The sequence below is a fragment of the Triturus cristatus genome, chromosome 12 (assembly GCF_964204655.1).
Source record: "Triturus cristatus chromosome 12, aTriCri1.1, whole genome shotgun sequence".
In the NCBI taxonomy this organism is placed as follows: Eukaryota; Metazoa; Chordata; class Amphibia; order Caudata; family Salamandridae; genus Triturus; species Triturus cristatus.
The window spans coordinates 705,100,857-705,127,507 of record NC_140595.1 but is presented as its reverse complement, the minus strand read 5'-3'; the positions used below and the strand labels follow the sequence as shown (position 1 = coordinate 705,127,507).

The window sequence follows — 26,651 nt, the reverse complement described above, 5'->3', positions numbered from 1 at the left end:
AAGGAAGCTGCATTTATTTTTTACGAGAGCAGTTATGAGGTAGTTAGGTATCCAAGGCACCGAGATCAGATCTAGTGGGGAGGATGTGGCATAACAACCAGAGCTGGTGAATTTTAGAACTGGAGAAATCAAAGTCTGAGTCTCGGCATCAGCTCAACAGCTTGATATTTTGGACAAACTCTCATTGCCTGCAAAATAACCTTGACCTAGGAGCGTACCCAGTGCCGTTCCACCCCTGAACTCCCTTTTCCCTGTTCGAGCTTGCTCGCTCTGCTCTATCATTTTACACATGGGTTGAAAATGTATGCCGCACCACTTTCAAAATCGACCAGCTGCCCTGGTGTCTAGCAGAGTGAACGCTCCCACACAGGTTCTGAGCAAAAGGGAAAAGTGAGGTACATGCACAAGCATACATTACATGGAACAGAACTACTCAACTTCGAGTGCTTTTGATGACCCCGAGGTCATTGAGGTGGCACAGTCTGTATTACCCTAAAGCCAATCCTGATTGGACCAGTGACAGTGTTTTAGCATTTGAAGTAATAAAACATTGCTTGATTGTGTTACCAACTTTGGGACAATGTGCCATTGGTCACAACATTTTATTTTCAACCGAAGCAAGCTTATATGGTATGTAGGCTGTTCTTTCACAAAATGTTGATGGTAAAGCGAAGGTAATTGCTTCCAGTAACCACTACCAAGTTGCCCCCTCCACCAGACCCACACATAATACACTCAACCCTCACGACTGCGGCAGCATACACACCCCCAACAGATATAGCATCTCCTCCGTTAACGAACACAGCTCCCCTCCTTGTTAACATTACCCCTTGCAAAACCAACACTCCCACTACCTCATTCTTGCTGCACACCGATACGCCTCACACGTACACTCCCCATTCCAGCTCATCCCCCCGATCAGAAGCTGGAACAAAATAGAACGTTTCATTACTACATAGAAGACGTGCCGCCCTTTGATTAACCAATGGACCCAAGCAAACCTCCCACACCCATAACTCAGCCATCCACATCCATAATACAGCCTCCAACCCTACTTATATCCGCACCAGACCCCAGACTTGATGAGATCATGATCTCATTACGTCAAATCAAAGAAGAACTACAAACATTAAATGAGGTGATATCGAGACAACCGTGGTACACCAGAGCTACAAGACAGCCTAAATCTAACGGGCACCTGAACCACCTGAACCACCTAATAGACTTTTCAAAATGTGCGTTCCCCAGCTGGAAATCAGTTCCCTCTCATAATAAATCAACCTGCCCAATCCATAGCACTAATCTGCTTTCGGAGAAAGAGTTACTCTCTCTATTACAATCATATGAACCCTCTCACCGGAACCCTCTCACTCCCAGTATAGCGACAATCCCAACTATCCCCCCCAACCTTCACAGGGCCACTAAACACAACCCTAGAGGCATCATTGACAACAACCTAAGACGAGTTCCCCTCATTCAGGAACCTACCTCATCCCTCATCACGCCCCGTCTTAAATGCATACTCCTAAATTGTAGATCAGCCTCAAGACACGCAGCTGACATATCTGACCTCATTCTCACACAAGAACCAGACCTGATGAGGTTAACCGAAACTTGGCTAAAGGAATCCTCTCCACCAATCATTGACATTCTAGTACCCCCAAATAATGACATCATCAGACTGGACAGAATTGATAAGACAGGGGGCGGTATCGCCTGCATACACCGTAACAATATTTCAGTAAACAGATCCGTATCCCCTGTATTCCCATCTTGCGAATACATATGCTTCGACATCACCAGTAATGGCAAACCAGTATGCTCTTTACACGCCCTCTATCATCCACCAGGTGACAACCTCACCTTTACCGAACACTTCATGGATATTGTCTCCTCTAATACCGGACATCAAAATACCCAAATATTCCTCAGAGACCTAAATCTCCACTGGAACGACCACAATGATGCAGTGGTCAATAGTCTCAAAAACTACCTCGCTGACCTAGACCTCACCCAAATTTGTAACAGCCCTACACATGATAAAGGTTCAATCCTGGATATAATAATCTCTAAAAGCGACTCCATTCAGTTAGAGTCGATCCAACCCAGCGACTGGTCAGACCATCATAATATCACCTTCTTTATCTAGGAAACAGTGAAACTTAACTCGGTTCAACCCACAAGACCTAAAGTATGGACGAGGGATTTGAAAAACATTAACCCTACCATCTTCCAGCTACAACCTAATTCTGCCCCCTGAAAGGATTTCCGAAGTCTATGACCTCACCAATCACTACCTCAATTCCAAGAACTCGATGCTAAATGAGGAAGCCCCCCTTCAACTAAAGAGAGTCTCCAGAAAAGATTCTAAGCCCTGGTACAATGGAATACTCAACGAGGATAGACGATCTATCAGAACAACTGAACGCACAGGGAGATCAGCTCCATCCGCCAATCACCTCAAGATTCTAAGGAAGAAGAGAAATGCATATTACAAAAAGATCAAGCTAACTAAAGCAGACTTTTTCAGCTACCAACTAGACCAGGCAAAAAATCGACCCAAAAAACTTTTCGAATTAATCAAAACTCAATCTAAGGATGCACCTCATTGTCCGCAAGATAAAGAATGCCCACAACCCAACTGTGAAGTATTTGCATCCTTCTTCACTCAGAAGACTGACAGCATCAAGAAGGACCTTCTCAATGATCTAATCTCACACTCTGGCTCACAAATGAAAACCTCCCCATCTCTTCCAATTGCACCACACCAAATCCCATCAAAGTTTGACCTAAAAAATGGCGCATCCTGGTCATCCTTTGCTACGTACAGTGAAGAATCTATCTGCAAAATGCTTAGTGCCCTGAATCCGGCTAATCACTTCACCGATCCTCTCCCCGCAAACGCTGTTAAAGACTTAACCCCACTGCTTCTACCTCTCTGAACCAAGATCAGAAATAGCTCACTATGGCAAGGTTGCATCCCGGACACCCTCAAAGCCGGGCAGGTAACCCCCATTCTAAAGAAACCCACGGCAGACCTTACGGACTTACACAACTACTGCCCTATATCCAACATTCCTACCTTGACGATGCTCTACAAATCCTAGATCAGAATGGAGCCTGCCTACTCATCTTGCTAGACCTCTCCTCAGCCTTTGATATGGTCAAACACGAGAACCTGATTGATCTTCTGAAACACAGATTGGGATTATCGGGGTCAGTGCTAAACTGGTTTACCTCGTTCCTCCAAAACAGGTCACAACAATTCAAGGTTAACAACTCCCTGTCCAAAGCCGTCCTAGTAACTTTAGGAGTCTCGCGAGGCTCCTCACTATCCCTGACACTGTGCAATCTTTTCATGGAATCACTCACCGAAATTTTCTACGCGTCTAACGTGCAATATCACATGTACGCTGATGACACACAACCATACCTTAAAATCCATACCCTAGAAGACATCAAATCGCTTAACAGAACGCTTGGAAAAACCCAGACATGGTTAGCAGAAAACCATCTCAAATTGAATGCCCTAAAAACTGAATTCCTCCTAATCGCTCCACCCACCCAAGTTCCCATAATGCAAGACGGGATCAAACACCTTACTGCACTCAACGGCCAACCAACCATCGTGGACTCAGCGAAATAACTGGGAATAACACTTGACAGAAACCTCAAAATGCAAAAACACATCAGCAACGCAACAAAAGGAGCAAACTTTCAGATAAATACATTGAGGAAGCTGAAACCTTTCCTGCTGAAAAATGACTTCAAGCAGGCAGTACAAGCTCTAATTATCGCTAGAGTGGAGTATGACAGTGTCTCTCTCGGTGGCCTGCCCAAAGCTGCAATTGCCCCTCTAAGAGCTTCAATCAATGCTGCAGCAAGACTCATCACTGGTTATAAAAGAAGCTCCCACATCTCCCCGGACCTAAAATCCTTGAATTGGCTACCTTTTGAAGCCAGGATTCATTTGAAAATAGTCTGTATGACTCATAAAGCCATGCATCACAAGGCACCCAGCTATTTGGCACAGAAACTGACACTCTCTGGTGGGGTCAGATCCTCAAGAAGTGCGGAAAACTTGTTTCTGAAATCGCAAAGATTCAACAAGAAGAAAACATATAACCAAACCTTTTCAGAGATGGATGCCCAGAATCTGGAATGCCCTACCCCCATAAACCAGACGTAATTCCTCTACTGCATCTTTCAAAAAATAAGTAAAATCGATTCTCATGGCTAAATTCACCTGTGCATGAATTAAAGAAATTTTGAGACCAAGCGTACCCTCGCTACTGAACTTTATTATGCCAATGGACCATCCAAGCATCCTGGACAGTATATCTACCCTTTGCCTGACTCACCGGGAAAGTTTTGTGATGTACCTTATTACTTTGCTTTTACGAGATAAGGGGTGGGCGGAATTTGCGAAATTAACTTTCGCAAACTATCGCGAAAATGCAAAAAATCTCCGCAAACACGCCGGAAATATTGCAAAGACGCAGAAGTTTTTTTCCCGCCTGTTCACGGTATTTTTTGCGTGATCGCGGCTCGTCAACTTACCCATGCTGTTGCTCACGGGCGCGGCCATCTTGTTTTCACTTGTCCCGCCCTCTCGCGATGCTTACTTCCTGTTCCGGGTCGCGCAATGCATGTTCGCGCCCGTTCGCAGTAGATATTTCCTGTTCGCGACCGCTTTTTCTTGATTGCGTTGCTTTTTGCTTGCTCGGGGAGAAAATATCGCGCGAACTTGCGCACGTGGTCGCAATGGGCGCGGCCATCTTGTTTTTCACTCTATTGCATGGTTCTGGGGCCTGATTTTGAATCCTCCCTACATCTTTTCAATCCTTTGTTTAAAGCCACTTTTTTTTATCTTTCTTATTTATTATTTCTCTAACTATTTTCCTGCTTTCTTATTTTTGGTTTTTGTCTACTTTCTTTTAGTTTTATAGCTACTTTTTCTCTCTTTCTATTGCCTGCTATTTATTTCCTTTACTTCTTTAATTTTATTACCTTTTCTTCCCCGCCCCGTCCCAGAACCATGTCTAAGGGTAGGGCTGGTCGTCGTCTCAACCAGAGCCGCAACTGTTTTCCTTGCGGAAGGCGGCACCCACAAGGGGTGCAGGCACGGGCCTTATTTGGGGAGGTGGAGTTGGCTGCACTCATTTTCTTTGTGCAGCGCCACCTCCCCTCAACCCTGGCAGCAGGTGGCAGGCCTGGGTCCGGGTACAGCCTCCGGGAGCGTCGGCAGCGGTGGGGGAAGGTGCACCGGGCTGTGTTGCGCTTCTCTGGGGTCCGGCGCAGCCAGGCGCAGCTGACGCACCGGTGGTCCGACATCCTGGACCGTGAGCAGGCCCTGCTGGACCTGTTAGGAGTGGAGGTCCCAGGGCTTGGTGAGTAACTATTTAATTATTACTACTTTGTGTCTGTTCTTCTGCTCTGCGTTATATATTGCGAATATCTTTTTTTTCCCAACCAGCTAGAATGTTGCTGCTTACATTCCAGGTTAATTACGTTTAAAAGTCTTCTGTGATTATGACGCAGGTGCTCTTCTGCGCTACTACTAATCTTACTTGTTTGCAACTTTGTGTTTGCGCTCGCTTAGCGTGATTCTGTAAGAGTTTATATTAGAGAAATGAAGTTACGTAATGCTACAGTGACTCTAGTCCACTCCTTACTTTGTCCTGTCACTAAGAGATAGGGGTGGATTGATACTTAGGTTTAGGTACTTTGTATGAGTTTCTAATTTGTTAGTGGTATGCGTGATGCCCCCTCAGTTACATGACGTGCTGCTAGTACGGCAGTCTTTATTAGAACCTTTTCTAGTTTGTTCAATGAGTGGTGGTAATTGGCTTAGCACTAGCAGAACATCAGCATCAATCAATCAACCCAAAATGTGGTGTATACAAAAAATTTAGTCATGTGTCCTCCATTTGACCATATGCATTGTTGAGGAATAAAAGAAGTGGGAATGCATACTTAATGTACAATTTGCATGCCTGGAATAGGTGGGCTAGGTCGGATGGTACCTCGTACTTAGGCTTAGTTGTAACTTAGTATTCTGGAATCAGAATGGAAGACTGGATTACTGTTGATAAATAGTAACTTAAGTAGTCGATCCGCGAATCACCCGATACTACTTGTTGACCAGATGAGATCGGTCAATTTAGTTATTGCAATTGTTGTTTACATGAGTGTGACCGTTCTTTAAAAATATTGTATTTGTTTGACACCATCCATCAATGTTTGTCTCTTTCTTATATCTTTCCTGTTCATCAGCACCCAGGGACAGACAGACAGGGAGTGGGCAGTCGGCGGGACAACAGTCCGAACACCACCACCAGGAGGACACCAATGAGGGCTCCTCTGCTGGCCCCAGTAAGTCTTCTTGTTTTTAATAATAATTCTTATTCCATAACTTTTACTGCACCATATTTTTTACGAACTATTGTTTCAGTTTCCCAATGCTATTTTTACCAACAATTATCCTTCGATCTGTACGGTTTCAAAAATATTGTTATCCCTGCCTCTGCTATGATGACTCTCAGTACTACTACTACTACTATCAGTCTGTCTGTACTGTAGTAGCTAAGCTTGCCCAGTTGGCCAGTGCCACTCTATGTGAAAGGTTGTAATAAAACTCAGATTCACCAGTAGCTCTAGCCATTATTGATTCACAGCAACAAATGCCCAACCAGATTTATTACTATTTTGATATGATAGCCTATAGGACATACTACTACTGTTGTAGGGATCTTGCACATACAGACCTTTGCACAAGAAAATAGGATGTTGGTGATGGTAGGTTGGACCTTCCTCACACACCTCAATCAGAAATTCAGAACCCACCACAATCCCCTGCTCGACTATAGTACTGTATTGTCATAACTATTAGGTCTCCGAACCCACTCCCCAAGATACCCAACAAGTAGACAACCCAGAACATAATAAATTTGTAATGTTTTCTAGGCACACTACCGACCACCATTGCCGGGGCCAGTGAAGGTGACGCGGATGGAGAGGATGCGGCAGTTGCTGCAGATACCGACGATGGAGCGGTAGGGGGAGTGGCAGCACCAGTGACGGGCAGTGGTAAGTTAGATTCATAGTCCTTAACTATTGTTGAACTTGACAGTACACTCACTGCAAGGGTGTACTGTATGTATACTGTACTGTTGAGACTTAGGGCCCCATTAGGATGGCGGGCGTATTGCCCCCACCATCCCTGTAGAAAAAAGTCAGACCCCCCACATGTCGAGCAGGCGGAAAAGGGTTCAATATGGTGGTGGTGTCTCTCTGAACACACCGCCAGCCATATAATCTGCATTTTGGAATGCCTTTGCGTGGCGGCATTGCCGTCCGCCACGGAAAGGCATGCAGACATTGCAGAGTATGCTTGGGGGCCCCCATGGAGGGAACCTATGCTATGGTACCCGCCCTGCCTTTCAAAGCAAAACGTGACAGGCTCTGCGCGGGGCCTGTCATGTTGTGCTTGGAAAAGCAGCACAACATGTATTTTTACCATTGCTTTCGGCACCGCCAACCAGAATGTAAAAAAAACAGGATGCGCCCGCCACTGTGCCGGGTGCATCCTCCTAATTAATTGTCCCCACGGGACCCCCACCCTTTTTAGCGTGAGGATGTCCGCCCGCCATCCGATGTCCTAAGTAAGTATGAGTTGTTGTGAACGTTTGAAGAGTGAACAAGAAGACTAGAATCCCTTTAATTGGCATAGGAGCGGGAGTATTGAGTAACCAATGGCCTCATCTATCTGATTTCAACTCCGCTTTGAAAGTTTTATGGAGAAGAGCACCTGGTGCACTGTTCAACTAAAAAGTGAAAGATGGGTGGAAGGAAGAAGGACGGGCGAGATTTAAAATGTTATGTACTACTGTGCTTTATAGTGCTACTCTACCATGCCACTATGTGTATAAAAAATTAACTTGTCTTACTGTTTATCTAAGAGTATATTTTACAATTGTCTTGTTTTTTTCTTTTTGATACACAGCTACTCCTAAACTCAATCGAAAGGAGTTGGCCGCCAAGGCACGGCGCCGGAAGCTGGAGGCAATCCAGCGTGAATACCGGCGGCTGGTGGTCTTGGCAGAGGAGGAGACTGTAGCAGCACTTGAAGCCTCCTCCAGTGCCCCGGGCCCCAGCCACCGCCCTCCAGCGGTACGGTGCCACCGTCTGCCGGCTGCCCGCCGCCCCCGCAGTGCCATCTTCGGTGCCCCCCCCCCGTGGCTGCAACTGCCGCGCCCTCAGACGCGGCGTCACCCATTTAGAGGGGCAGATGCATGTCCTCCTTCAGTCCCGCCCCACACCTTAGTCCCTGTCTTCAAGTTCTGCCCCTTTTTTAATTCGTTTGGGTGGGTGGGAACTGGTTTGGGCGTTTGGTTTTCGGACTACTATTTTCTCCTGGACTTTCCTACGGACATTGGTTGGGGTTAGGGAGGGGGGTGGGTCAGCTTTTGTGGGTTTTTAGTTTATTTTTGTTAGGGTAAATTAAATATGTTTTTCTATGTTACATGCAATGTTGTTAATGTTTTGTAGGTGGGGTTACTGTTCTACATCACACTGTTTCCTTGCTGGTGCAGGGCCGCCCATAGCCTGTGTTTGATTTAAATAATTGGCTGACTGTGTAAGACACAAAAAGATAGATGCGACACACCTCACTGATTGACTTGTCCTACTAGTACTTTCAGTCTGTCCTCTAGTTTATGCATTCTTTATCTGGACTGGTGTGTGAAATTGAATTAATTGAAAACATGTCCATTATTAATTCTGCCTCCCCCAAACTTCTCTATTACCTGTGCTTGATGTTTATGTTTAACTTAGGCACAGCAATGGCTGCATGGTGAAGATGGTTTCCTTTTTCTAACATGCCATGATTGGGGTGGTGGTGGTAGTATAGTAGTAGTAGTAGACACTGGCAGGGCGGCAGCATTTGCAAAAAAGACAAGGAGACAGTCAATCGCCTTTGAGAGACTGTTAGAGGAGTAGTAGAATGAAGTACAGTACAGAAGTTACCGAGCAACAATAATATGCTAAAATATTTTACAACAAAACATAATGGTGGTTGGGATAGCTTACTAGACAGAGTTACAAACTATAGTTGTGTTGAGTCACTTGACTAGGCCTACAGCCTAACAGTTAGTGCTGTGTATGAGGAATGACAACAAACAAATCCAATCAATGCCGGCAATTAATGCTGAGGTATATGTTCCTTTGTTAAATAAAATAACCTCTAAAATATCCTACTCATGGGTGGGCATGCAGAAGATCATTGCTCTGCCTTGAAATTGAAGTACTGTTGCTTTCGCCACATCCGCCCCAGCAAGTGTGTGAATAAGTATTGGTGTACATTTAATTTAGTCACACCGACAATAAGTCACACAGCCCGGGGGAAGAGGGTTAGGGTTTGTTGAATGGATGGGAAGGGGGTTTAGGGAAACATTTGACATTGAAAAACAGTATGCATGGATAAACAAACGACAATCTTTGAAGACTAACGCATCCATATGTTAAGGGAGAAAAAGGAAATGCATGCATGATGAGGAGAGACCCGGATTACATACACTTCTTGTTCTCTTGTTCCGGCCTTAATACTTTTACAGATAGCAAATAGAAATTTTAAATATTGGTAGGGAAGAATCGTAAACAGAGAGCAAACCCAATGATGATAATAACAACAACAAGAACACACTGTTGTAAAGATTGTATACAAAAAAATTATTCAAATTATTTAAAAGAAGATAAAAGTTGATACTGTTACTGTGTTATCCTGGTAAAAAATGTGGACTGGATTTGCATCTCGGCATTCCTCTTGGTCCTCTCGTCCATCAATCTTGGGTGTGTCGCCACTCGCCACTGCCCAGCTGGAAAATGTTTTTCGATTTATTGGTAAGATAAGTGTGCAGTGTAATGTTTTCCAAAGTATAGGGCAAGGCACGGCCTGTAATTGTAGATGGAAAACCAAAGGGGATATTGAGAAACAAAGTTGAAACAAATGCACAAGTTATGGTGCAGTGGAACCAGAACACTTTCCGAGGTGGCATGTATGCATCATCTCTACTCTACTGTACACATCTCTACAGTAGCACATGACTTTAGAGTACTTTTATTTTTTTTTAAAGAGTTGGACAAAGGCAAATCACATTATCCATTCCAAACATAGCATTTTACAGTTTAAGTTAGTAAATCAATGCACCGCAGTCATCCCACCGCTACACTCTATTCCACTTCTACACAGACATTTGGGTCTGCTGTGGTTGTTGTTGGCGTGTTTACCTTTATGCTTTTAAGTTTTTCTTTTATGCCACTCATGAAACGTCCTCCCGACTTCATCATCATCTCCGATACTTTTACTGACTGACTGTGAAGATCGGCCTGCAGTAGAAGTAAAATTGTTATTACACAACAAGAGTAGAAATATTATTGACTTGAGTCAGTCTTTAGTGTGTACAGAAAGATAGATTACTAGTACACTTTGACTTTACTTTGTGCACAACAAACAAACGAAAACACAAACACCAATCGCTCAGAGTCAGGTGTCCAATGCATGCCATTAATTGTCATTGCCTGTTCCTTCTCATCTTAAGTTAACGGGCCGTCTATTTCGCCATCATCATCATGGACGGTGCTGTTGTGTCAATCATACTCATTGCGCAGATTGAGTGAGTCCCCTTCCTGTATTGAATTAAAAGGAATGTATCACCAAGCTGCAGGAGAAGTACAAATTTCTTATTTGCAAGAAGGGGAAAATTGAATTCACCTTCAGTTAAGTTTAGTGTGTTCTATAGAAAGATGATTAGTGCACAATTACATAACGTCATGCACAACAAACACAACAAAATCATTCTCTCGGCTCTGAAAGGAGTATAGCTATAGTAGTCATCTGATTCATGCTCCACTTGTTTTGTCAGGACTAGGAAAGTTTGAATTTGTTCTTCTAGTATTTACAATCATCCAATCATCATTCATGAGGGCAATGGATTTGGGCGGGAGATTCAGTATGATGGAGCGGAGGAGCTGGATTCGGAGGCCTGTACTGTCAAATTGCAGACACCTGAAACTTGTATATTAAATAAGAAGAGTAGAAGACGGTGGTAATGGATTTGTTGTGATTCACAAGTTTGTAACCGCAACGACAGACACACAAATAAAGGTGGAAAAAAGGGAGGAAGACAGTAAGTGCAAGCCTAATTGTCAGGGAAGTATAGCTCGTCCTCAAACTCTGGGGGGTCAGCCAGTAGTAGGTAATCATCATGTGACACACTACTTCCGTCACCTGAGCCGCTGTCCTCATCTTCCTCCATTGCTTCATGTATTGTGTAATTCGGTGGTATGAAGTGCTGATTCATTTTAATCATTGTTAACCTCTCCACGTTTTTGGGCGTGAGACTGGTCCTTCTCAATGTTACAATGGAACCAGCAGCAATGAAAACACGTTCGGAAGAGACACTTGCGACAGGGCAAGCCAGATGGGTTATCGCCAGCCTGCTGAGCAGTGGCCATTCAGACCTTTTCCTATACCAATACTGCAATGGGTTTTGATCAATGTACACCTCTGTTGGGTCGTCCAGATATGCCTGGACCATCCGCTCAATGTTCAGGGGTGCTGCTGGTAAGCTTTCGTGCTCTTTTCTCTGTGCATCAGCACTGTGCTTATTAATGCCTAACTGTACATACCAATCGTCTAATGATTGTACTGGGCCTAATGATCCAGTTATTGTTGCTGTTGTCGATAGTGATGGTGAGTGTTGTGATCCAAACGCACTGCCCTCAGCAGACGAAGTTGCACTTGATCCTGCATGGCCTGCTGCAGTACTTCTTGTGGGTTGATCTTGCAGGCTTTTAATTAGCAGCTGTTCGTTTTCCAACTTACTTGCTGCTTCACCTATACAAATTTTGTAGCGGGCAACATCAATCTCGGAAAAAGCAAAGAATGTCTTCAGTCCAAATTTTGCACCTGGATCCAGAATTGTGGCACAAATGTAATGTTCTTGTGACAAAATGTTATTTTGTATCCTTACATTTTCAGCTAACCGACGGGCTAAGCTCTCCACCAAGTGATAGGCTTCCCTTTTGTCCTCTACACCTTTGTATGATTCAGACACATTCTTCAGCTGATGCTCTAGCATTTGCAATAATGGGATAGCTTGGCCCATTGTACAGTCCTCCTTGCTGACTTCACGTGTGAAGACCTCAAAAGGACAAAGCATCTCAGTCAGGCATTTAATAAGGCTCCATTGCTCCATCTCAAGGTTCATGCCTTTAACAGTAGCATCCCCTCTTCTTTTCCAGACTTATTCATGGAGTGACCTGTACTGCTCATACAGACGATCAAGCATGTAATACGTTGAGTTCCAACGTGTTGCCACCTCCTGGATGAGTGCCTTGGCTGGCATCCTATGTTCACGTTGGATGATCCTCAGCTGCTTCCGAGCTTTAAAAGAATGGCTGAAATTAGTGCATATTCTTCGGTAGATGGCCAGTAAATTGCTGACTATGGGTTCTTTTTTCAGAAAGTCTTGAACTATAATGTTTATGCAGTGTGCCAAACACGGAACCCTGAAATAGGAACCAAGTTCCATGGCCTTAAGCACATTACTCCCATTGTCTGTGGCAACAAAACCAATACTAAGCCCTCTTGGCCGCTGCCATTCCAAAACCTTGCTGCGAAACTCGTGTAAAATGTTTTCAGCCGTATGAGATTTCTCCATGGCGAACATGGCTACAGTTGCATGTTTCCGAGTACCTTTAAAAATCGCAGCTGTGTCAACAGCACCTCGTGCAGATAGCTTATCTCTAACCCCCACAAAAGAGACCCAGTGTGCAGTGATGCACATGTAATCTGTGGCTTGGCAACTGGTCCACATGTCTGTTGTCAGGTGGATATTGTGAACAGCACTCTGCTGCAAAGCTTGTCCAACCAATTGCAGCACATCATGATGTAGTGCCGGAACAGCAATTCTTGTGAAATAGGACCGGCTGGGAACCTTCCATTTAGGAAAGATGGCTGATGCAAATTCAAGGAAATCCACCCCTTCCACAAATGAAAAAGGAAGAAGGTCCAGCGCTAACATTTTAGCCAGCTTTGCATTGTACAACCGTGCCGTTGGGTGGTTGCGTTGGAACTGCCCCTCCAACCTAAACATGCTCTCAATGGTAGGCTGGATTACTTTCCTTTGTGGTGCTGTTTTCATTAACCCACTTAGGCTCAACGACACAGTTTGTCTCATTGCGGTTCTCGGTCGCCTTGGTGTCTCAGCCTGACTCTGAGTATGGCTCTTACTGCGGTGCCACTCAGATGTTACTGAGGAGGATGTGGGCGGTACCACTGCACTACTGGGGACAGGGCTAGAAATGCCTCCCTCTTCTTCACCTTCCACCGCAATAATATCGCTCCCTGATTCTTCCTGACCAACTTCAATGGGTTGAGTTTTTCTACTTTCTTTTAACTGAAGTAGGTGATTCTCCCAGACGATAGTGTGGTGTATTCTGAGATGACTTGCTTGTCCTACGGTACCATAGTTTGTACCAAGCTTACCACGTCGATCACCTTGCCGACAAATTGAGCATATAGCAACGTTCTCCTCCTTGGTGCTAACAGAAAAGAGGTCCCAAAATGGGGAGGAGAACTTTCTGGCACTGCTGGATGTGCCACTTTCTTTTTTTTTTTTTTTTTTAACTTTTTTATTGAAATCAGGGCAAGCGGTCCGCTTGGCAGAGTATACAACATTACAAAACAATTCACAAATTAAAGTATCAGATAAATCGGGCAGAGCAGAGGTACAAAAGTCAGAGTTAGAAATCAGAAAAATATTACTTATAATGAAGCAGGTCTAATATGCGTTAGTCATAGTGAACAAAAAAAAAAAAAAAAAAAAAAACCCCAAATACCAGATGAACTAGAGAGTGTGCTTGAAATGTGACCCTGTGCACCTAGACTGTGACTTTTACTACCACTACCTACTGAGATAATTGAGCTGGATGTAGGTCCCTGCCGGGCCTTGGAAAATATGACAGCTGGAGGTAGTGCTGGTGTAACCTGTGTTGGTGATATCCGTGCTACATCCCGCTCAGTAGCAGCCTTTCTGGATAGGGTGAGAATGTTGGTCTCCAATCCCTTTGGGGTGGGAGTAATGTGCGTGATGACTGGCTCGTCTTCATCAACATCACCCGCCTCTTCTACATCTACCTCCATAACTCTATGTTTTTCTGGGACCTTCCTTTTCAGAAGCATTGTCTTGTGGCGTATATCACTCTCAGACTGAGCTGGTGGGTGCCAAGTGGCATCACGATCATCAGAAGCGGGGCTTGAAGAAGAAGATGATGGACTAAGCCTCCTTTTCCTTGCTGGTGGTCTGGAAGACAATAGATCTTCTGAAACAGTGGTTTGACTTTGCTCCACTTTGTCTGCAGGAAGCTCGATTTCCTGAAATGCCCTTACGTCAGGAGCAACAACTACTATGGTGGGCTGTTGCGGCTGCTGCTGTTCTTGTTGCGGCCGCTGCTGTTCTTGTTGCGGCCGCTGCTATTCTTGTTGCGGCTGCTGCTGTTCTTTTTGCGGCTGCTGCTGTTCTTGTTGCGGCTGCACACTTATCTGCTGCGTTTGCGCCTGCGTTGGTTGTGTACTACTTTGCGATAATGACATTTCTTCAACATCGCTGCTCATTAGTAGACTGGCTACCTCTGCGACACTAAAGCCCTTGGGCCTAGGTTGGTGGGGTTGGACCGCTGGTGCTGAGGTGCTGCTCCCAGCTTGGTTCCCGGACAACGCTGCTGCAGGCGTAACTTTTTTGATGCCAAAAAAAACATTGGCCGGCACACCACCAGTCGTGGTTAATGGCACTTCCTTTTTCTGTTCCTTCTTCTCACCGGCAACTTTCTTGGTACTGGACCTGGTAGCTTTCTTTGGGGCCATCTTCTTCAGATGTCAGGCAGGATGCAGATGCACAACAAGTTCTGGTCACACGTGGACGTGATGCGCAGCAGGACTTCTGTGTGGCTGGCAGTACAACGGGTAGCCGGGTGATGCTGATGACACCTCCTCCTCTGGCTTTTTGTGCACCTAAAAGCAAATAAGCCAGGAGAAGAACATCAGTGAAATGTTGCATTTGTGTTGTGGTTCAGTTACTTAATACTGTACTGGTGCAAACAAAAGATATAGTCTAGCCATTTATGACTTTTTTTGAACAAGGGCTATGTTATACTAGTGTGTACAGTCACACACTACACTCTCAGGAAGGATAAGAAAGTTAATAATAACCACCAAAATAAAAATGTAATGGAAGTGGGGTGGACCCTATTTGCCATTAAATTATTTGAGCATCTCAGCATCCATGGAGCTGCTGCTGGCAAAGGGGGTGGATGGATGGAAGCAGTAAGCCAAATAGGCAATAGGAAAACCATGCAGGCCTATATGGCAAAAGCAGGACACTAATAACTCCCAGTCCCAACACAAAAAAAGGCCACCAGCCACATGGACACTCACAAATCACAAACAAGCAGGGGGCCTGGGAAACACCAGGAGCTGACAAAAGGCCTAAAAAAGCCAGGTAAAGGATGCATGCTAAAGCACACTGCTCTGCCTTTTTAATGCAACAAAATGCAAATACGAACATTCACAGGCCCCAAAAAGGTCAGCACAGTGAATGCATTGCACACCAACACACCAGACACATACAACAAAAGCATGTCTTTAAGACAACCAACATCAGAAAGCCCACCCCAAAAAAACACACTTCCCCAACTCAATCCAATGCCATCCATGCCCTAAATGATGTTTAAATTCAACAGACCACACAGAAAACAATTGATTAATAAAGCTGTGGCTACCTGCTCTGTTCCTAATGGATGAAAGCAGGTCTGTTGGCAGACAAGGCCAGGCAAGCTTGCCGGCCTAGGCTTCAAAATGGCCACCAGCCACATGGCCAGGCCCAACAACATCAGAAAGCCCACCCCAAAAAAACACACTTCCCCAACTCAATCTAATGCCATCCATGCCCTAAATGATGTCTAAATTCAACAGACCACACAGAAAACACTTGATTAATAAAGCTGTGGCTACCTGCTCTGATCCTAGTGGATGAAAGCAGGCCTGTTGGCAGACAAGGCCAGGCAAGCTTGCAGGCCTAGGCTTCAAAATGGCCACCAGCCACATGACCAGGCCCAAAAACATCAGAAAGCCCACCCCAAAAAAACACACTTCCCCAACTCAATCTAATGCCATCCATGCCCTAAATGATGTCTAAATTCAACAGACCACACAGGAAACACTTGATTAATAAAGCTGTGGCTACCTGCTCTGATCGTAGTGGATGAAAGTAGGCCTGTTGGCAGACAAGGCCAGGCAAGCTTGCAGGCCTAGGCTTCAAAATGGGCAACAGCCACATGGCCAGGCCCAACAACATCAGAAAGCCCACCCCAAAAAAACACACTTCCCCAACTCAATCCAATGCCATCCATGCCCTAAATGATGCTTGAAAATGAAATACATAAAAAAAAAACAAAGGAACAGTTGCTTCATCATGCACACACCCAAGAGGCCATGCCCATGACTAGCTCGGGCCTACTACTGACTACTACTACCCACAACATTTTTAAAAAAAAGAATAGTTACCAAAAATAAATTGTAGTTACAACAACTGCAATGCCCCCAATCAAACAGACACAACACAACCACTTACTTGTAAAATATCCAAATAAAAAAATCCTCAAATCCAATTGCAATGATGCAGCAGACAAAAAGAGTGATCTTTCCAGCTCAAAATCCCTAGGCAGAATGAGCAGAGATGGACAAAGCACTGTGAGGAGCCTGCTGGACAGGAACAGAAAGTTGGAGATTCTGTGGCACTTCCTCCCTCTCCCCACCTTTTTAAAAAAGGACTCCTTGCACAAAAAAGGACAGCCAAATGTCAATCTGAGGAGTTGTTTTCATCCAAAATCATCATTTGAAGAAGGTTTCATGCTGCTAGAGCTGATATTCTTCTCCAAATTGAAAATTTTACATGTTCGAGTTCTCGAGCTTCACATTACTTCCGCCGGATGTCGATGGCGTGTCGAAAATGACTTGATCGCGTTCTCTCGCTCCCTGTCGCATTGGATATGACGTGTTCGGGGTCTCTTTCTCCTTTTCGCGTTCGATTAGACGTGCCCGCGTCCTCACTCTCTCGCTCGCGGTGGAGAATGACGTGTTCGAGATCTCAATCTTCTCATACTCGCGCGGTGCATGATCGCAAGAAGAATGATGTGATCGTGTGACAAATTACGTGATCGCGCGACAAGTGACGTTAATACAGGCGCGAACTGTTGCGAGACAGCGCAAAATGGCTACCAACAATCCAATATCTCGTGGAGAACTCGACCGGGTCGGGAAAACTTGTCGGCGAACGCGGGGAGTCAGGTAAGGTGATCCGCGCATGCGAGAATGTATTTTTTTACAGCGCAAACAAATTACCGCTAAGATGCGGATTGCGGAAGTTTTGACATTTTGGCGCTTTCCGCGGAACGCGAAAATGCCAAATTATCGCAATTTCCATGAACGGAACGGAATTTTGGCCCAGGCCTAGTTATGTATACACGCTTTGATTTGCATTAAACCGATGTGTAAAGAACTGTACTTTGTAACCTAGACACTCACCTTGTAAAGTGCTCTGATATCCGCAAGGGTCTTGTTCGTGCTGTATAAAACTTTCCGAATAAATAAATTCCATGTCCCATTCCATCAAGGGTGCTAAGGAGAGACATTTTGTGATCAAACAGGAGACTTTAGCTTTCTTGTGGGCAATTCAACATTTCAAGATTTTTTTGTGGGCCATTCCTTTTCTTTTATGGACACTTCACTAACCTTTGGTAGGAATATTACATCAAAAGGCATTCTGAATCTAACTCCTAGAAATAAGACGTGGGTTGAGCGTGTGTCGGATTGCAGGTTTTACACTGAGTATGTGTCAGGTACGACCAACAAAACTGTGTTACCTGTATCCAGACTTCACATAATTGGAGGAGTGCACATGTCTGGTGAAGATAAATTAGATGCACATTATGTAGCTGGTTCGTGAAAGGAAAATGCATTGGATACTAATGAGGGGAATCAACATAATAATGAGGACAAAGTACGTAAGGTGGTTTCAGAGTATTTTGGTTAACGTTTGGCCGGATTATACAGCTCTACCCAGTCAAGGCAAAGGCTTTTTGGAATGTGGGGACGAATTAAGCCTTGTAAGTGGAAAAGTTTTCAGAAGTTCATAACAATGCTTCCTCTGGGACTGGGAGGAAATGTGATCAGTTATTTGGCTCTTGAGAGACATTTGAGTAGGAGTTTAACCCAAGTCAGGCTGTGGCAGTGGGACTGGTGGCCTGGTGTGGATCACCAAGTTGGAGGGATAGTAAAAAACTGTTAGTCTTGCAACTGGAATCACAAAAAAAGGTAATGCATCCACCACCTCTGGCTACTGTGTAATTTACATCTGGCCAAGTTGGACTTAGACTTTGTAGGTTCCTTTCATTTGTTGCCCCGGAAGGAACGTGAAGTCTTGTTATAAGTGGCGGTAGATTACTTCCAAATGGGTCATCACCAAGTGTGTCGGTGCTGTGAACACAAGAGCTGTAGTTGACTTCCTGAAAGATGAATTCACCAGGAAATGTATTCCATGGTTTTTAGTCACTGACAATTGAGTTCAATTTTCTTCCTATGAGATACATGAATTCTTAGTAGGGTTATTTTTGTCCATTTGAACACTGCTTTTTATTCTCCACAAGCCAACGATTTGACTGAACAAATGAATAGAGTGGTTAAAAAATGTGAACAAAAAGAAATTGACCATGGAGTCTCATTTGCAGATATTTGACAAGAAATTTGTTGTGCCCATAGAGCCACTCTGAATTGCATTACTTTATAATCACTATGTTTCACACTTAAGTGCACGTTGCCTTAAACCAGCGTGGTTATTATTTGGAATTACTATGGGTGATGAAAAGCTCCTTCTTGAAGATGTCAATGCTAACAGATGCAAAATGTACCAGAAGTACAAAACCAGGCATGATTCCAAGTACTTTGGCACTTTTTGTGACTGGAATATAGGTGACTAGGTCCTGACAAAAAGCCGGGTTTTGTGAGTAAAGGCACTACCAATTTAATGGGTGCAATATGAAAGGTGAAAAAACGGTAATGTTGGATTTTGTTGACATTGGGAGAATGTCCAGATTGATGAAGGCTACAGTATTGACCAGCTGTAATTGAAATGTCAAATTTCCGCTAATTCTGTAGGTTCATGTTTAATATGCAGCTATAAGTATCATTTTTGAGCAAATTATATTTCAGTTCTTTCTCCTTTCCTTTCTCTAATGATTTACTCTCCTTCCTTCCTTCAAGTATAGTACCATTATACTTAAAGTTGCTACCTGTGCTTTTTTGGTGTTTCCTTCTTGTGCTCAACATTTTATTTGTAATTTGTTTGTTTATCTTCAAGGGGGTCAAAGTGTGTTATAATCCATTTGTATTATACAATTGCATTATTATTGTTTTGGAGCCTTGTTGTGTCATAGTACAGGTCACCATTCACGGTGTTGTCATGGAACCAGGTTGGAAGTAGAGACAGTTGCCTCTGGGATAAGCTGTGAAGTGGCTTTCTTTGTCCACCACTTGTAGATTAAAATATCACATACCTGCATGTGGGAGTCTCTGGTGTCATTCTTAGAGTGGTACTTAACAGGGTGCCTCAGCCTTCAAGGCAAACTTCCACACAAGAAGCGTGTGGTTCTTGTTTTCATTGACTAAAAAGGCTACCGCAACCTATTTCATAATTAGACCCTCATTCACGAGAGTCTTGAAGATTTAAGTTGATCTGCAGGTGGCAGCACCTATAGATAAAATTCCCTAACACCTTATTCCATTGAAGAAAACCCCTCCTACATTAGCCTACTACAATGATTTGATGTATCAGCAATAGCGTTAGTGCTGATCAGCCATTATAGTGTCTGGTAAAGGCAGATAAAAACCTGGGAGAGGCTTTTAATAAGAAAAGCCTGTATATTTCTACTTCATTAAAGAGGGGCCTCAAGTCCAGAAGTTAATAAGAAAGAGGCTTTGCCTAGGCATAACTATGACTGCATGGTTACTGTGAAGTGGGGAGGAGTTTTATACTACACTGGATATAAAACAAGCTTGAGCAAGAAAGAATTGCAAGAATATTGGGCAGCACGTTCCATAAGAAAGCCACTAAGATGGACAAGAAAGAAAACACAGACAGAAACACATGTACATTCACACACACACACATACTCACACCACACACCACACACATTTTCCTTTTTAATATCTTAGTTACCTGTGAACATTTATTGAATAACAAAATGTAACATAAGTGGCAGTCATGTTGATATGTCTCTGGAGATTCAGGCTTCTAAAGCATTTGTCAGACTATGACATTCAATGACCTCTTTCTTTTGTCTCTTCTCTCTTTTTTGAAATCTGTCAGGTGGAAAGTGTTCTATGAAGGCCTTCCCGGATGTATTGATGTGGATGATGCCAAGGAACTAGACTTGAAATTTAAATACTCAATAACTAAATTCACAAAGTTTGCCGTAAATGACATTGTTTCGTAAGTATTGGAGTCTTTGCGATTAGAGCAAATATATGTTGGATTTTCAAAAGAAGCCTTACTCTTTATAGCAATTGGATTTGTATACAATAGGGAGATTGTCCTCTTTCAATTGAACTAATGTATGAATCAAAAAAGGATTTCCTTTAGAAAGAAAGTCGAAATCTTTTATTCTGGCTGTTAGGTGAGAGGGCACAGCACAGACAACTAACACGATATAGGTTGGAAAAGGCTGCTTTATTGATACAAGCACACATCACATCAAAGAACATCCCTAGGCAATTTGCTTTACAAAACTTTATTCCTCACTAATACATCAAGATTCATCCACCATGTATCCTATCCCTTACCCCTAGAAGTTCCCCCATCACTTACCCCAACTGTCCTACCTGCCCTGTATCTACATTCTGTATTCTGAATTGTCCATAATCGTAACCATCAACTTTCTGCATTCAGCAAAAGTGAACCTACTCCCCTTCTCCTCCTTCAACCTGCTTTACCCACCCCAACAGCAATAAATCAATTGAACCATGCCAACCTCTGGGCAAACCGCCAGTGCACTGCCATTGCATCCACAACAGAATCCTCGCCAACTCTAGCAACTCCAAGGAACTCTTCAGTGTCATCCAGGAATTCTTCAAAACCTGCACCATCAACACCACCTTCGAGACCTGCTCCTTCCCCGATGACTGGAAACATGCAGAAGTCAGGCCCCTGCTCAAGAAGCCCTTGGTGGACCTGACAAACCTCAAGAACTACCAGCCCATTTCGCTCCTCCGTTTTGCAGCAAATGTCGCCGAGAAGACAGTCAACGCAGAACTGACAAGGCTCATAGAAGATAACCCCATCCTCAACCCTTCCCAATACGGATTCAGAATCAACCACAGCACCGAGACCGCCCTACTCACTGCCACCGACAACATCCACACCCTCCTCGACAAAGGCCAGACTGCAGCCCTGATTCTACTCGACCTATCAGCAGCTTTTGACACCGTCTCCCACCGCACACTTGCAACCAGACTACAGGACACCGGCATACAAGGCACTGCCCTCAACTGGATCAGGTTGTTCCTCACCGGCAGGAGCCAAAGGATCTGACCCCCACCCTTCCTCGCCAAACCCACAGATTTCCACTGTGGAGTCCCACAGGGATCATACACTCAGCCCTACCCTTTTCAACAGCTACATGGCTTCCCTCGCCGCCATCGTCCGACAGCACAGCCTCAGCATAGTCTCCTATGCCGAAGACACCCAGCTCATCCTCTTGCTCACCAAGGACCCCACCACCACCTTCCAGGAAGGAATGCAGGACGTCACAGCCTGGATCAGCAACAGCTGCCTAAAACTCAACTTGGAAAAGATGGGAGTCCTTGTCCTTGGAACTACCCCTGCGGCATGGAACAACTCCTGGTGGCCCACTGCCCTCGGCAGCTCCCCTACCCCCACGGACCACGCCAAGAATCTCGGCATTGTACTCGACTCCTTCCTCTCCATGAATCGACCGTCAACGCCGTCACCTCCAGCTGCTTCAACACCCTCCGCATCCTCCACAAGACCTTCAATTGGATCCCCCCGAGGCAAGTAAACAGTCACTCATGTACTCATTGCCAGCAGGCTGGACTATGGAAACGCGCTCTATGCCAGCATCAACAAGTCTCTACTCCGCAAACTCCAGACAATACAGTACACCGCTGCCAGACTTGTCCTCGGGGTCCCCTGCACGAACACATTAGCCAACCCCTACATAAGCTCCACTTGCTCCCCGTCAGGAAAAGAGTCACCTTCAAGATACTCACCTATCCCTACAAATGCCTACACAACACTGGACCCCAATACCTCAACAACAGAATCACCCTCCACGTACCCAAATGAAACCTCTGCTCCACAAACCTCCTCCTCACCGAAACCCCACTAATCCACAGAGCCAGAGCAGGGGAAAGATCCTTCTCCTACATCACAGCCAACACCTGGAACGAGCTCCCCACCGACATCAGATGTGCCCCCTCCCTGAACACCTTCAGGAAGTCTCTGAAGACCTGGCTTTTCGACTGATACGGATCTGCTGACCCCCACAGCGCATTGAGACCCTTACGGGTGAGTAGTGCTCTTATAATTCCCCTGATTGATCGATTGATTTACCTGCCTCCAGCGACATCATCTAACAGTAGGTCAACCCATTGCACGCCTGATCCAACAAAACATGCCAGATATCACACTGCCCCCAAAAACAATCTGGGTTAGGTGGACAGGTTAAAAACATAATTGCTTCCTAACCTATACTACAAGCATCATGTACAACACTACACAAAATGATAATTTGTAGCTCAACTGCCCCCTCATTATATCCCACTACTCTCCCCTCCCTACTAGGGCTGGACAAAATTACATCACAGTCCTCTGGACTGTTCCACCTGCCCAATATCCCCTGGGGCACACCTGCCCATGTCAGCAGCCCCCCTAGCTCCTATTGGGGGCAAAAGCACAGCACATAGTACTGACAAGCTATAATGCGGAAAAGGTCACATTTTTCAAACAAGTGCACATTACAACAGAGAACATCCCTAAGCAGTTTGTCTTACAAACCTACCATCCTCACTAATACATCAAGTGTTATCTACCGTTTAACCTACCCCAACCCCTAAATGTCCCTTAACATCACCTACACCAACCATCCTATCTGCCCTGTATCTATCTACATTCTGTATTCTGAATTGCTTGTAACTGTAACCTTTAACATCCTGCCTTCAATACCTGTGAACATACTCCCCCCCTGTCCTCCCTTCAAACTGCTTCCCCCAGCCCAACAGCAATAAACCAATTGAACCACACTATCCTCCGGACAAAATGCCATCTAGAAAAAAAACACTAACTTGGTTTTTCTGCCCCCTCTCCAAAGATCACCCCTTCTTTTAACTCTCCCTCTTCTGTTTCAAAACTTAAATATTCATTGCTTCTACCAGTTCTCTTAGATTGACTTCCATAGTCGTACCCCATAGCCTCTGCCAGGGCCTCCCTCATCTGCATCAAGTATAAGCCTATGCAATCCTGGACTAAGGATCCCATCCTAGGGGAAAAAACAACCTGCTTCATAACGCAAATCTGGGTGCACTATCCTGCCAATTCCTTCCTCACTTCAAAATTTGCATAGCCCCCTGTTTATCTTTCTTATGGCCTTATCAATCACCGCTGGCCTATACACTCCCTGCCATTCTCTCCCCTGTATCAATTGCGACCACAGCAAATGGTCCCCACCCATTTTTCTTTAACTTGCTCCATTATCTTGAGCAAAGCCAAGCCTTTCACCCACCCCACGTCATTCTCCCCCAGTTGCACCACTAGAACATTGAGACAACTTCTTCCGTCCAACAAATTGTTTAACACCAGCAATAGCTCCCAACACAACAAACCCCCTTTTCCATGCAGCAAAACCCAACTGAGTTCCATGTTGTCTATTGTGAGCTTTAATTCGGCCCATTTCACAAAAGAATGACCCACAATCCTTACACGATCGTTCAAGAAACAGCATAAGTTCAATTAGACACACAAACTCTGTTCCCCTCATCCTCTACCTCCCTCATATATAATTTGGAGCAACTGGAAGACCACCTACCCAGCCCCTTATCCTCTCAGCTGGCAAACCCCTCTTGCCTGCCTACATAGCTACCTCTATGTGGAAGGAATGTGTGCCAAATGCTGGTGGTGGAAACCCCAGACACCCCCTGCATTCCGTAATACTGCTAACCGTTTAAATGAAATAACCACTGACCCATCCTTGTGCATAACAATTTTGTCTTCCACCCTTCCTCTCTCCCTTCTGAAATTGCACAATTCACCTGGCATATTCTTTGCACAGAATATTTTGCCACTATGACCATCTTACCTTTTGCTCTTTGGAATGTTTTGGACTTACCCAGTCATATCACAATCCGGTCTTGTTCTATGTCTACACTGTCCGAACCAATTCCTCCACTGCTCTTTATCCCTAGATGTTCTTTGACCCAAAAATGTACAGTAAAATTTCCAGCTCATTAGTAACACAAAAAACTCTGCCTCTCGGGCGTCTTGACACAGAGAGGCCAACTCTCACAGCACCTTCTGTAAAACTGACCACACTAGTGATCAAAGTTTCCTTCCCCCATCCTATCGCTAACCCACCCTTTTAACAACCTCATACTCAACTCATTGGTTGATGGGGTATATCCCCACAGCAATTACCCCACATACGCAATGTCCACCAACTTACCCGAGATTGTAACCCAGGAACGTCCCTTGTCTACCAAATCCATGATAAAATGAAACAAATCTTTGCATCTAACCACTCCTTATCTACTCTCTTCTGAGCCTCAGGCACCAAAAATTCTATCCAAGCTTGTACATATGCTCGCCTTGTGGACTGCACTGGTGACCTTCACACCAAATGCAGCATGCTTTGATACCTTTCTGCCATAGCTCATGTGGCATCAGTGTTTTGTTTCTATATGCTCCCATAGCTGGCCCACGGAACCTCGGCCACGGCCACTGCAAATGAGACAGAGCGTCCACAATATTACTGTCCATACCGGGCATGTGCCTTGCTCTAAAGATAATATTGTTTTGTTGGCTGCCCAATACAAAGACTCTCAACAACTTAAGCACCTACACATTCTTTGCCAATTGCCTGTTCACCACATTTACCACAGTCAAATTGATCACCCCGTACATAGAGGGCCACCACCAACAGGAAGAACTCCAGAAAAGCAATACTTCTCCAAACATTTTTCCGTTCCTGTGGCCACTGCTCAGTGTATCAATGTCATCTCCAATACAGGCCAAAACCAGCAGTTCCGCTGCATCCAGAAATACCTGAATTTCCCATTCTATCATGTCCCCAATTCTCTCCAAAGAAATGACATTAAATTGCTCCAAAAATGTTCATCACATCTTCAAATCCTCCCTTATACCCACTGACAATCTTACCTTGTGATGCGACATACCTCCTCTGCCAAAGCCAGGCCCAGTCCCCTGCAGAAAGTCCTCCCTGCTTGGACCACCATGCATGTAAAATTCAAACATCCTAGCAGGACCTGCACTTCCCCCAATTGTACATTTTTCTTGGCCAACATGTTGTCCAGAAAAAACATCATTGTCCTTTGCTTGTCCTCTGGCAGCTTCACTTCCACCCTCATTGTATCCATTTTAATCACAAGGAATGTCATTGTTGTGTCAGACACTACAGTGTTCTCATCTGCCCAGGTTTCCTCTACATGGCTCAGCAGCTCCTATCTGCTGACAGTCCATGGAGCCCAGGGGACCCACAAATAAGATGTTGTCCAGGTAATGCATCGCTGTTCTTTTACCTGTCAAAAACATGAACAGCCACTGGAAAACGGCCCTAAAAATCTCAAACTATGTACATGAGATGGAATAGTCAATGGATAAAGCTTTGTCCACATACAGCAGTTCTTCAAACTGTTTGCCCTGAAGCCCAAAATCAAGAGGATGAGTGAGTACCAGACAGCACATATGGAACAATCATGTCAAAATGTACAATATTTCCATCTCAAGATCCCCAATTGTATGCCTAGCACTCCCACATCCAGCCTGCATGACCTCTACCCATGGACTCCACCCCTCAAAGGGACGATAGACAATGGGAAGCCGCTAGCTGTAAATACTGTTGCTACTGGCCTCGCTGGTCCCATGTTATGAGCTACAAATCATTGTCCAGTTTCCCCCTTTTTCCCTCCGCATTCACTGCCAAACAAGCCCTGAACTCGATTGTACCTCACACATGCATAGCCACTGAAGGCAATGTGTACCTTCTTAATCACATCCATGTACTTAAAGAACGCCACATACCTCCATGGAACTCTTTCACAATATACACTGGCATATATTTAAAAAACTGTAGTCCTATTTTACATTCTGACTGGTACCTTTGGCTATTTGCCCATCACATTCTTCCTCCTTAGACCCATCTTTTGCCCTTATTTCCCTCTGTAACATCTTGAAGACCTCCATGTATTCCCCAATCCAAATTGTCTCTTTTGAGGATGTCAATAGAAG

The 26,651-nt window shown here is 44.6% G+C and overlaps 1 protein-coding gene across 1 annotated transcript in view; it reads left to right on the top strand.

The window, feature by feature from the left end:
- The window catches only part of LOC146780158 (hydroperoxide isomerase ALOXE3-like), a 512,047-nt gene that overhangs the window by 246,961 nt on the left and 238,435 nt on the right, over positions 1-26,651 (top strand). The window contains exon 4 of the mRNA XM_085638403.1: positions 20,484-20,606. Within this exon, the coding sequence (XP_085494529.1) occupies positions 20,484-20,606 (123 nt within the window). The remainder of the gene's footprint in view (positions 1-20,483; positions 20,607-26,651) is intronic.